Source organism: Epinephelus fuscoguttatus, linkage group LG7 (assembly GCF_011397635.1).
Source record: "Epinephelus fuscoguttatus linkage group LG7, E.fuscoguttatus.final_Chr_v1".
NCBI lineage: Eukaryota > Metazoa > Chordata > Actinopteri > Perciformes > Serranidae > Epinephelus > Epinephelus fuscoguttatus.
Window position 1 is genome coordinate 30,743,479 of NC_064758.1, and position 12,851 is coordinate 30,756,329.

Genomic DNA, 12,851 nt, shown 5'->3' on the forward strand with positions numbered 1-12,851 from the left:
AGGTAACAACAAAACCGCCTAACGACACTTCTTAAGTTCCCTAATTAACTCATTATATAATATTTCGTACAACAAACATGCAAAAGGGTAAAACCAACACTTTGCTTAAAAGAGGGTCTATGGACAGGACTATTTCTTGGCGGACGCAGTCACTCCCTGGAGCCAGTCCCCACGTTTTGCCAAGCAACCTCATGCTACGAGTCCAGTGATCCTTCATTTCCATGCTTCCCATTCATCGGTTTGGTCCGGTGCAAGTCGCCACACTGTGACAATCCCCCCCCAAAAGTCTTTACCTAACCATTGTTGATCTAAAATTGAGACAGACTCAGCAACTGCATACCTTAAGCCTCATCTCAGATGTTTTCAGAAACACATTTCAATGAACAATTTTTTATAAGAAAAAATTTCCGAACAAGCTGCCATGTTGGTCTGGTTTGAAATCAGGAAGCAGAGAGCCCACAAGTGAAAGCCGCCTAGTGGCACAACCATGAAGTGTCCAAGGCTGGGAAGGGGCGTGACCCCTCCAATCCAAAAACACCCGTTTGTACACGTAGCATCATAGTGACTATAGTAACTGCTAAATATCAATAACAATAATGTAACCCACAGCAAGAAAGCAAATATGCACCATTCCCAAAATGTTGCACTCTTCCTTCAATTGTTATTATAATTTGCACCACCTGCAGGAAATGAGCATTACAGCAGGAATTTATTTTCGCCACTTAATTCCGTCACTTAACTTTTAATTTGGACAAATAAACTCAATTTTTAATTAATGAGATCATTATGTCACAATTTTTAGGGCTTTCATGGAAAAAAAATTCAACTTGTTTTTCTGAATTAACGAGGTAATAATTTCGTTAATTAAGACAAATTACCAAAATAATAATCTTATTAGGTGGTGTCTGTTCTCGTGAATTAACAAGATAATAATTAACCGTTAATTCAGAAAAATGAGAATTTACAAGATCATTACTTCATTAATTCAGAAAACAAGAGCAGATTTATTTTTTTTGCATGAAAACTTTTCTCAGAATCCTGAAGAAAATGTCTAATCAGTTCAGAAAAACACTGTCCTCAAAATTACAGAAGCTGTTCCTCTCCTTACCTGGAGATTATGGACATTGGTGCTTCTGCTTGTGTAGAAGTGCTGCTGCTTTTAATTTCCTTATCTACAGTGACCAGGGTTTGAGCACAACTGCAGGTCCACAACAGCAGGTCTGAAACTGGATGATACCGGCTGAGCCCGACTGTTTCAGGCATCTCACATCAGTAAAACTGGCTCTATTTTAAGGCTCTACTGTAACCCAAAACAACTGCACAAACTTATACTATCAAAAACTATAATATGTATAGTGATTAACAACAGCCTTTCATGTAGCTGAACCTTGATATTGTCCTTCATGTGCAAAGAAAACCATCATAAAACTAACTAATAATGCAGCTTATTTCATGGGATTTGAATATGACTCAAAGCTTAAGCAAGTAAAAACATTCCTGTGTGTCCTTGCCTGTGCAGCCCATCTGTTGTCTGGTCAACTACAGTGTTCAGGATTTGAATCAGAGAACAATCAGGTGTTTTCAGGGTTCTGAGTAGATATGCATCTGCAGGCTCTGGCCTCGGTGCAGGGCTTTCTTTCTCACTGAATTGTTGGCTCAGAGCTGCCCTCTGTGTGCATACCTGTGCTTGTGCATGAGTCTCGGCATGTGTGTGTGGTTCTTTGTGTGTTTGTTGCTTGCACCCTGGCTTTAACACAGTTCAAACGGGGCAGCGGCGGGAAGATATGTACATTTGGTGCCAGGATCTTTTGTATTACCGCACGATGTTCTGCTACATGCAATAACGTCATGTGTGAGATAGAAAACACAGCTTTATTTGCTGCCAAAGAAATCTCGTAGACTGGGCTGTGTCTTAAACTACATCTAAAATCAGCTCTTATCTTCCATCTCTTGACGCTTAGACTCCTCTCACTTTTTTTTGAACTTCTGAAACTTCAAGAAATCAGCATTTAAGGCACATTCAGAAAGGTCGCATGACGTCTATTTCTTTATAGTCATGATTTTGATGAAGGAATGCCTCCTGCTCATCTCTGATCAACTAAGTGCATAAAAAAAGATGAGACTTCTCTTTTAAATCAGGCAGAAAGGAATGCACATTTACTCTCAGCTCGCCTTGGGGCCTTAGCCTGCACCAAACATGTTTTTGGAGTACAGAAAAGAAGACTAATGGCACCTACTGGGGGCTCCCACATGCATACAACTGTATCATGAACTGCTTTAATGGCACACTTCCAAGTTCTCCTACAAGAATGAATTTATGTTTTTATGGTGTCCTAAACAAATGATTAACAAACAGTAATGCCCGAGATGTGCAAATAAAAGGGCAGGGCTGAGCAAAATGAAGCTACTGTAATCAGATTGTCCTTATTTACTTTTTGCCTACTTTATCTCATATCCCTAAATATAGCAGAAAATTAGGTTAAGAGGACAATATGCTTGATTTTTAGCATTTACTTTGCGACTGCTGTAATGCTACTGTCAAAAATTACCCCATAATTAGTTATTCTCTGCGAAGATTTGAAACTAATCTCACAAAATGCCGATTCTATTTTTCCCAGCGCTGACTTTATAATCCTATAATGAATCTGTCCTTTAATTTTAAAGTCAAAAGAACTACTGTCATTCTCTTGCTCTGTGTGTGAGAGAGCGTGTGTGTGTGTGTGTGTGTGTGTGTGTGTGAGAACACATGCATGCAAGTGGAGGCATGAGAGTGTCTGTACACTTTCACCAACTTCTCTAACACGCCTGCTGCTGGCTGTTTTTCGGAGTGATTTCCTTTCGGTGTGACCAGCAAAATCCTGACCCATAAAGAAGATGCCCACAGTTTGATATCTTCATAGGTGTAGATTTCAGAGGTGGACGCAGGGGACACGTGCCCCTCAATATGTACATTAACATTAAAGACATTTCCACCATAAACTGATGCAGAAAAGGCGCAAATTGGTGGATAAAGAATCACCAGAATGCAGGACGTTAAATGTTTGATGCTCAAAATTCCCTGGGGGAGACTCCACTGTGGAGACAAAACCTCCACCCTTAGATATCAGAGATACTTCACACAGCACTTTGTGGTGAACTCAGCTTTAACCAAAACATTCACAGTTCATTAGAACCCCTCAGAAAATCTTTAAGTGAGACAGACGAGGCACGCAGCCTTCCCGGCACTGTCGCGGCTTCAATGAGCCTTCGCACCTTAAGCTTCCCAGGGAGGAGAAAAAAAAACTAATGAAAGACTACCTTAATGAAACAATGACTATGGTTTTCAAATTGGGAATACCCTCTCTCATTAAAGACTCATAGCTGAGATCCATTTCCCAAGCCATCTGATTCATCAGCTACTGCCAAAACAAAGGGGGGGCCTCACGACATCACACACAGAGTCAATTAAGACACGCCGCATTCATGGGAATAATTGGAAATATTGAAAATAACAGGTTTGTGTTTTCTTGTGTTCTTAGAGTCGGATCAATGATGCTACCTCTAAATGAGCAAAAGCCCTGATGACAAACGTTGAAAGGCTTCTCCAGCTTATAGCCTTAACCTTAATAGTGGCACTGTGGGGACACAACATAGAATTAAATGTAATTATGAAAAAATGTTTCCAACCCAAGAGGTGCCTGTGAGAGGGAAACCAGAGAAGCTGTATTCATTTCACACAGCCCCCGGCTGCTGAGAGGATATGGCAGTCCTTTTCATATTGGCAGCTGTTTGATCAGACTAACAGCGCTCCTTAGCCATACTGTAGCTGCAGGTCTGATCTAAACTCCTCATCAGATTCAAAGGAGACGCCGCGTCTCCAATGCACTCCAGGCTCTTTCCATAAACACAGCTGAATTATTCCTTTGAGCGCTCCTTGCTTGATACCAGCCTCCATTTTTCTTTCTGAAAGCAGAAGGAGTCTTAACAGCCGACACAGTGGTAGATGTGGAATAATGTTGCCTGCGGTGTGTTTTCACAGTGTCGCTGTTATATATCTGCCGGCAAGGGTGTGAAAATTTTTACCATGAGGGCATCTGATAGCTTGTAGATCAATTGTAGCTGATAGTCGCCTCTGTGCATTGTGGGAAATAACAGGGAAAGTAGAGGGCAGCAGAAGAAAGAGAGAGAAAGAATTCACCACAGACACTGACAGTGAATGGAGGTGTAGCTAGCATGGCTGTGTGTTGATCATGGTTATCACAGCCATGCTAGATGTCTGATAACTGAGGTGTGGTGTTGTGTGAGTGTGTGACTGTGTGTCAGTGTGTGTGTGTACCTGTGCGATCTGAATGACTGCACAACAAAGAGTCTGAATGGATTTAGTCAAAGCTCAAACTCTGATGCAGCTGCATTCCGGGAGGTTTATGATGTGAAACACCAAAGGAAAGGAAACAATGATCACATTCATGAGATGTCATTTTCTTCCACTTTTATCTCAGGAATTTGTTGAGTTTTTTCCCCCTCTTTTCTTCATAACGTAATGTGTCTGCCTTTATCCAAAGTGAGCCTTTGTTCGAAGGCTTTGTCTGAAAAAGCTTGACCTCATTCTCACTAATGAGGTGCAGGTTAGTTACCTCTACAGTAGCATCCATCCTTTCATATACATGTACTCATGCACTGTAGATCTGTACAGAGGCCTAGTATGGTTTTGATTGTAGCCCCTTTTACACTGCCTGTTCAAGGCAGGAATGTTGCCGTCATCTCACCTCACTCCGAACTCGTCGAAATCTGGTGCTTCAGTGTCTTGCAGCGTCAGACACTGACAAAAAAAGCTGTCCTTTAACGTGGGTATGACATGTGGCCGGTTGCCGTTATAGTTTAACGGCACTAGGCGGCGTCAGGGGGAAATGCGGTGGGACAAGAACGAAGGTTAAGGTGGCGAAAGTCCAAGTAGGGTGGGTGGAAGGGGTGGTGGATGGGTCCAACAAACACTAACTTTCATCCAGGAGAGCTTTGTTTCATGTCCCGTACGATTATAACCACATTTAACCACGTTTTTGTTGCCTAGACCCAACTACGTGCGTTTGTTGAAGTGAGAAAATGTCAATTCGTTGTGTTGTGCTGACGTAGTGCTTTTATTTTTAAAGAGACTGTATGTAAACGGCACATTTCCTTATTTACTTATTATTAATCAAAACATAAATGCAAACAGAGAGGGGTCAGTGGGGGCCCACAGTTCATTTTTGCCCTGGGGCCCTCTGGTAAACAAATCTGGCCCTGGGATGGATTCTTAAAAGCCTCTCACAAGAGCTTGAAAGTAAAACTCCTGTCCTTAAAGGGGACCTATTATGCTCAGTTTTGGGTTCATACTTGTATACTGGGTTTCTACTAGAAAATGTGTAGACCTATATTCACCCTCTGTCTGAAACACTTTGTTTAAGAGCCTGTCTCTTTACGACCCTCTCCCGAAGAAGTCTGCTTAGTCAGCATTTCCGGGTCTCTTGCATCTCGCCATCTCTGCGCCATCATTGCAGCCGGGGAAATAACTGTGATGGAGCATAGAGGCCTTTTCTAAAAGTACAGAAAAGACATGATCCAGCAGTAATATGATCAGAAATGTACAACATTGGCAACCAAGATTACTTGTTGCCCTGATGTTAGTATGTAGCTACATGTAACGTTAGCAATGTAGTCTATGTAATGTAAACATTTGCAGTAGGGTGCCTGAAACAGATGACCATATAAAGAAATCTGTCACGATCTGACGTTATCTTGTAGCCAAGGTCAAGTCAGAGTAGAGCCAAAGTATTCAGAATGGTCTGAAGCCTGCGGTTTTTGCTCACAGGGATTTGTTTTACATACGTTTATCTCATTATAAACTTTGACCATGTTTAATCAACAAAAAAGCAAAACATTTTTGTGTTGTTATTAGTGCTCTTTAATAAATTTACAGACAGTGATTAAATGACACAAACCGGGCCCAGCATGTTACTGTCATGTCGGCAGCTGTAACATCTTACAAAGGAAAGAGCAGAAAGCCACTAAAAGTTGTTCTGTTGTTGTTGTCATCCCAAACCTCCCCAGAAAGGCTTACCGAAACAATATCTCCCACTTCTAACTGCAACACTGCACCATTGGATGCATTATCCGCCAGATCTGCAGGTGACGGGGGAAGGTCAGCTGCGGTAACTATGAGTCGTCCATTCTTGATGAGATGCATTATCATCATGTGATTAGAATGTGATGAATGGCCGTCAAATCTGAAGTAATACACTCCTCTTATTGGTGCAGTGAAGTAACCTAAAACACAGACAGAAAATAATCACAACAGAGGGAAGTGAAGCAATGAATCAAATGATTCAGATAAAAGAAGCCTATTCAGACTACCTGTGTTTGGGTTGTAGTGGTTTCCAGTGTTGGTAAAGACATTTCTGTATCTAAGTGGATTTTCTGAGATGTTTCCTGCGCCAGATGTCCGAAGGGAGGCAGAAAAGGCCACTTTCCTCACTGCGGCACAGTTAAACAACACAATCATTTCTGAATTACTGTCTGAACATACACACGTATTCACACATGCACAAAATAAATACACAGACAGAAAATAATTTACCTTTGCTGGCATTTTCAAGTTGCTGCAGTGCTGCATTTTGTACTGAAATTACAAGACAGTTATTTAATGACCATTTGCACACAATGAATCACACAAAGCATAAACCCTTAAAGGATCTGCATCTGATGTTTACAGAATATATATGATTCAGAGTTTGAGCTGGGATTGTTTGCACACGGCTCTCAACATGGAGGTGGCTGAGCTAACGGCTAGCAGCTAACAGTGCTAACAGCGGGAACAGCGTTAACAATGTCACAGTACTGACAGCGCCAATGGTTTTAACTCGGGGTGCAGAGAGTGGGTGTTAAGCTTCATGTTTTTCACATGGAGGTGAGCTTACGTTGAATCTTGATGAGGAAATGTTTCAATCTTTTACTGTCTATGTGGATTTCTCCAAGCAGCAAACTCCCAGAGCCCGGTCTCATTCTGACGTCATCTAAATCTGGCGCTTGGGCAGTGACTTGCAGCGTCAGAAACCAACAAAAAAAGGTGTCCTTTAACGTCGGCATGGTACACAGCCGGTTGCCGTTATGTTTTAACTGCACCCATTGGTGTACAGGGATACACGGTGGAACAAGGACGAAAGTTAAGTCAGTGGAAGTGGAAGTGGGGAGGGCGGGAGAGGTGGTGGTTGGGTCCAACAAACACCGACCTTCACCCCTTAGAGTGGTGTTCACGTCCTGTAAGATTCTAAAGCCAAACCCTGTTCTTTTTTCCTAAACCTAAATACGTGTTTTTGTTGCCTAAACCCAACTACATGTGTTTGTTGATGAAGGAAAAAAGACGTCAATTTGCGTTGTTGTGCTGACGTAGTGTGTTTGAAAGAGACTGTATGTAAATGTTGAATTTCCTGTGAAAAAAGAAGTGTATTTTGAAAGATGACAGCTTGACACAGTGTCCCAGAACATCAACGACCAACGCATCCGGGGTACCTCACACGTCGTACCTGGACGTGGAAAGTCCATAAAATGTCAACATGTGACGAGGTTGCAGTGTGGGGAGCAGTGTACCCAAAACTCATGGTTACAACATGGTTCTCCATTTTCTCTGCACAGAAAGGCAAAAACCAAACTGCCAAACAGAACCCCTCGTGAAGGGGCATGTCTGATGGTGTGATGTTTTGGCTGTCAGATATTCGCAACCCTCATGGATGTGTGAAGTATAGTTCCAGCACTACTGACTGTCCGTGTTAGCTGCAGAGTGCTGAGCTTCTGCTGAGCGGTGCAGAGATTTAGTGCAAAAATACCTCAGTTTTTGTAGACAGGGGAGACGGGGGTGGTTAAACATTAGCTTAAATATGAGCACTCACAACTTGCATGAAAGATAGATAGATAGCATAGACACATTATAAACATGTTTTAGGGTTTGATAACTGCAAACCAGGCAATTTGATCACAAAAACAAATTAAGTAAAAAAAAAACAAAAAACTTTTGTACCTCAAACCTTCCTCACAAGGAATAAAGACTAAAGTGAGCATGTGCAGAGTGAATCAGGTAGCTTGTTCCTGACTGGAGAGACTTAAAGTGTTAAAACTATTCCATGTTACAGTCATCCCCGGTCTCCACTACAGTGTCATAGCCCAAAACACAGGCAAAAAGTATTCACTTTGACTGGTATTTAGAGGTTTCTACACTGCCACCAAAATCAAGAATTACACATTAATAACCACACAATTCGTCACGCAAATTATAAAGCCTTAACCTTTACCTTCTTGCTCTCTCTCCAGCGCTGCCACGCGGCCTTCGCTGGCTGTCACTCTTTGCTGCAGAGCGCCGAGTTGCTGCTTAACGGCTGTGAGCTCTGCATCTTGAGCTAAAAGTGAAAATGTGACAGAAAAGATTTTATTTATCATGATATTGTAAAGGTTTCAGAGATTCGCTGTAAAAATACCTCAGTTAGTTTGTAGCAGTGGGTACTTGTTAAGACTTTTGACATGTCTGTTTGTATTTTGAGCTCTCTTTGAGCCAGTGCATTCAAAATGTGATGCAAAGTAGTTACATGTGTCTGCTATTAAAGTGTAGTAAGTGAGCAATAAACAGAAAATGCATGGTTTGGTCTCAGATACAAAAAAGCAGCTTACCTTACTGCTAACGCATAAAACATTAGCACCTACAACTTGCATGAAAGATAGCTACATAGACATGTTATAAAAAAACGTTATAACACAAAACACATCAGACAAAAATGATTTACCTCAGTTGGTATTTTGAGGTTTCTGCACAGCCACTAAAATCACAAATTACACATTAATAACCACACAGTTCCTCACACACATCATAAAGCCTTAACCTTTACCTCCTTGCTCTTTCTCCAGCTCTGCCACGCGGCCTTCACTGGCTGTCACTCTTTCCTGCAGAGCGCCAAGCTGCTGCTGATTAGCTGCAATCTCTGCATCTTGAGCTAAAAGTGAAAATGTGACAGAAAAGATCTTTCCCATTATATTGTAACATATTGTGAAGGTTTACAAGTCACAGATTCAATCTAGAAATACCTCAGTTAGTTTGTAGACGGGGGTGGACTTTTGACATTTCTGTTTGTATTTTGGAGCTCTCCTAAAGCCAGTGCATTAAAAATTTGGTACAAAGTAGTTACATGTGTCTGCTATTAAAGTATAGTAACAGAACAATGAACAGAAAATGCATGATTTGGTCTCAGATACAAAAAGTGACATTCACCCCATAGTCCAGGTTCATAGCCTGGGGTGAAATGTAACATTATAAAATAAGGATTATGACAAAAACTTGATACTGAAAAGTTTTTTTTTTTGTGTGTGTGTGTGTGTGTGTGTGTGTGTGTGTGTGTGTGTTTGTGTGTGTGTTAGCCCCAGTGGTAAAATTGTGCATGAGGTAGGTTGTAACAAATGTTCTTAGGCCTACAACTAACCCAGACTCTTGTAGCCATGAAGTACCTTACCTTACAGCTTCTTCTTCTTTCGGCTATGCCCTTCAGGGGTCGGCACAGCGAATCATCTGCCTCCATCTAACCCTATCCTCTGCCTGCGGACACACCTTCCTCCTCTCCTTTTTCAACTAACAGTAGTCCAATTTTCACCGGCACCCTGTAGGTCAACAGCACCAATGGCGGTCTCTGTTAAAGGGGAACTAATGTTTTTTTCAACCTGGGCCCTATTTTCCCATCTACTTTTGTCTAAATGAGTGATAGGATGTTCAATATTTGACATTTCTCCAGTACAAAGCTAGGGCTGACCTGCCTGCAGCCCGTGAGCGCATGCTATATTAAATAATAGGGCACTCAGACAGCGTCAAACAACGTCAAAATATGTCCACAAAAAGTGCATTTTTTTCACACACATAGGCTCGGATTGTTAGTATAATTATCTGACAACATAACGGAAAGGAGAAATAAACGTCTGCGTTTACCTTTAGCTGGATTCAGACATGTTCCTCTGCCTGTTGCAATTTAAGTATATGATGCGCTACCGAAGTAACACTGCTCCCTCTCTCCTTGTCCGTTCTTCAGTTTCAATGAGCTCTGCATCCGTGTACGTCCGTGTACTCCATGTTCAAATAAATACGGTCCATCCAGATCCAGTTGGTCAAAATCGGGTAAAAATTCGGACATGTTTGTTTTGGCAAGTCAAAACACTCAGAGAGTGAAAGCCTGGCTCGGAAATCTCACGTCTCGCGGGATTTGAGTTGTTGCAGGAAGTTACAGCTGGAGTGAGCTGACAAATGTGAGGAGTTACTCTTATTGGAGTAGTCATGGCTGAATTTTTACCCAATTTTGACCAACTGGATCTGGATGAGCCATTTGAATTTGATGATTGCCTGTATTTATTTGAACACGGAGTACACAGACGTACACGGATGCAGAGCTCATTGAAACTGAAGAGTGGACGAGGAGAGAGAGGGAGCAGCAACAGGCAGAGGAACATGTCCGAATCCAGCTAAAGGTAAACACAGACATTCATTTCTCCCTTCCGTTATATTGTCGGATAATTATACTAACAATCTGAGCCTATCTGTGTGGAAAAAAATGCACTTTTAGTGGACGTATTTTGATGTTGTTTGACGCTGTCTGAGTGCCCTATTATTTAATATAGCGCACGCTCACGGGCTGCAGGCAGGTCAGCCCTAGCTTCGTACTGGAGAAATGTCAAATATTGAACATCCTATCACAAGACAAAAGTAGATGGGAAAATAGGGCCCAGGTTGAAAAAACATTAGTTCCCCTTTAACCCAGGCCTCGGCCAATCCGGTATGGAAGTTATATTTGTGATTCGCATGTTTGATTTGGCACATTTTATGTCGGATGCCCTTCTTGACACAACCTTCTGCATTTATCCAGGCTTGGGACCGGCCCAATGAGAATACTGGCTTGTGCCCCCTTATAGCTAATGGCTAAAATGTTCACAACTTGCTTGAAAAATATCTACACAGACACGTTATAAACATGTTTTAAGTTTTTTAACTACAAAGCAGACAACGCTATCACAAAAACACATTAAGTAAATACATTTTTTTGATAATAGTTATGATTTTATCATAGCACAAAACACATCAGAAAAATTATTCACCTGGATTGGTATTTTGAGGTTCTGCACAGCCACCAAAATCTCAAGTTACAGATTGCAAACCACACAATTCCTCACACAAATTATAAAGCCTTAGCCTTTACCTTCTTGATCTTTCTCCAGCGCTGCCATGCGGCCCTCACTGACTGTCACTCTTTGCTGCAGAGTGCTGAGCTGCTGCTTAACGGCTGTGAGCTCTGCATCTTGAGCTAAAAGTGAAGATGCGACAGAAAAGATGTTCTTAACATGTAACATATTGTGAAGGTTCACAAGCCAGAGATTCAGCGCAAAGCACATCAGTTATTGTTCAATTTAATGTCAAAGGATAACACAGTGTTTACCGTCATTCTCCGTCTGCAGTTGCGCCACCAACCTCTCAGCAGCGGTCATCCTGGCCTCCAAAGCTGTAACAAGAGTACGCATATAAGCTCAGCTACATCTGCTTTGTTAAAACGTGTGTCCTTTACTGCAGCGTACCTGTATTCTCCCTCCTCAAGGCCTCCACCAGGCTCTCAGCAGCTGTTACTCTGGTCGTCAGGTGCCTAAGCTCCACTCTCTGCTCCACCACCATGTCTCTCAGGTCCCTCAGCTCAGTCCAGATGTCAGTCTGAGGCACCAGCTCTCGTTCACCTTCCTCAGCTTCAATCCCAGCCCTCTGTGTCTGAGCCCTCTCTTCCCCGCTCTCAACATCGGGAGCACGAAGCAAGATATTACTGTCGCCGCTGTGTCTCCGAGCTCTGCAGAAATAGCAGAGTATCAGCACCAGTGAGAGGACCGAGGAAATCTTCATCTTTGTTTGGAAAATATGTGTCTGCTGTCTGTGGCTCAGCTGTGTACGGGATCGGCCATTTATGGGTGTATTCAAGGTCAGATGCGTCAGGTGGATAGTGATATGCCAAAGCTGTGAGAAAACACACCTGTAACTTTGAGTTATGTGGCAGGTGGTGGAGATAAAAGGAGGGTGAGGACACAAACAGAGAGAGCAGTAACGGTGACTCAGAGGTGGAGTTCTGCCACCTTTCCAAAGGTCGATCTAAATTTATTATTCTGGCCGTTTGTTTTTCTTACTTCTGTAATTATTTTACATTATTTAAAGAAAAGCAGCGTCTTTTTAAACATTATGTCAGCGTGCTCACTCGAATTACAAAACCCCTGAGTTTCTACATCAGTGATTCCCAACTGGTCCAGCCACGGGGTCAAGCATTTTTCGTAATCATTAGTTGAAGGTCCACACAGTTTAATACATATCAATCAATACAATATCAATACATGTCATACTTGTTTGGCCACGTCGACGAGTTAGTTTGCTGTCTCTGTCAAGCAGCTGCCTTCTAGTCAATCACTGTACAACAGAAAATGGCACTTCAAAATAAAAGCTCTGTGCCAGGCATACACTTTTGAAAGTCACCTGTGGTCCATGCAGAGTGGACACACGACCCACTTTTGGACCCACCAGATGGGAACCACTGACCTACATAAAACTGTCAAGATTAGCTTTTTTAAAATAGTTATTCTCAATGCCTGTCCCCAGGTCCCATTTCCCACAAAATCAGACAAAATGCTTTACGATGGGCAAACCAGAAGAGCCTATATTTGCAGTTAATAGTCCTAAAAATCTGTGCGCCCAAGAATCTCTCAGATCTAGAAGCCTTTTGCAGGAAGAATGGGTGAAAATCCCCCAAATATGAACTTGAAGACTCATAGCTGGTGACAAAAAGCATTTAGAA

General features: G+C 42.1%; 1 protein-coding gene across 2 annotated transcripts; it reads right to left on the reverse strand.

The window, feature by feature from the left end:
- Positions 1–5,919: 5,919 nt before the first annotated feature.
- On the reverse strand, positions 5,920–11,958 carry LOC125891549 (protein Daple-like). 2 transcript variants are annotated; one of them, XM_049580914.1, is made up of 8 exons: positions 11,602–11,958; positions 11,466–11,528; positions 11,229–11,333; positions 8,886–8,990; positions 8,298–8,402; positions 6,590–6,631; positions 6,367–6,486; positions 5,920–6,279 (listed from the first exon to the last, which is right to left on the reverse strand). In XM_049580914.1, the coding sequence occupies exons 1-8, from the start codon at positions 11,912–11,914 to the stop codon at positions 5,996–5,998; spliced, it is 1,137 nt and encodes a 378-aa protein (XP_049436871.1). In that variant the 5' UTR covers positions 11,915–11,958; the 3' UTR covers positions 5,920–5,995. The 2 variants fall into 2 exon arrangements, with proteins under 2 accessions (XP_049436871.1, XP_049436872.1); XM_049580915.1 differs by lacking the exon at positions 8,886–8,990.
- Between the last annotated feature and the right edge of the window lie 893 nt (positions 11,959–12,851).

Excerpts from the sequence above, each read along its gene's own strand:
- LOC125891549 (XM_049580914.1), bottom strand. The coding sequence starts at position 11,914 with ATGAAGATTTCCTCGGTCCTCTCACTGGTGCTGATACTCTGCTATTTC. Across the intron at positions 11,529-11,601 it reads CTTGAGGAGGGAGAATACAG|CTTTGGAGGCCAGGATGACC; the intron begins GTACGCTGCAGT and ends CTCTTGTTACAG. Across the intron at positions 11,334-11,465 it reads ACTGCAGACGGAGAATGACG|CTCAAGATGCAGAGCTCACA; the intron begins GTAAACACTGTG and ends CTTCACTTTTAG.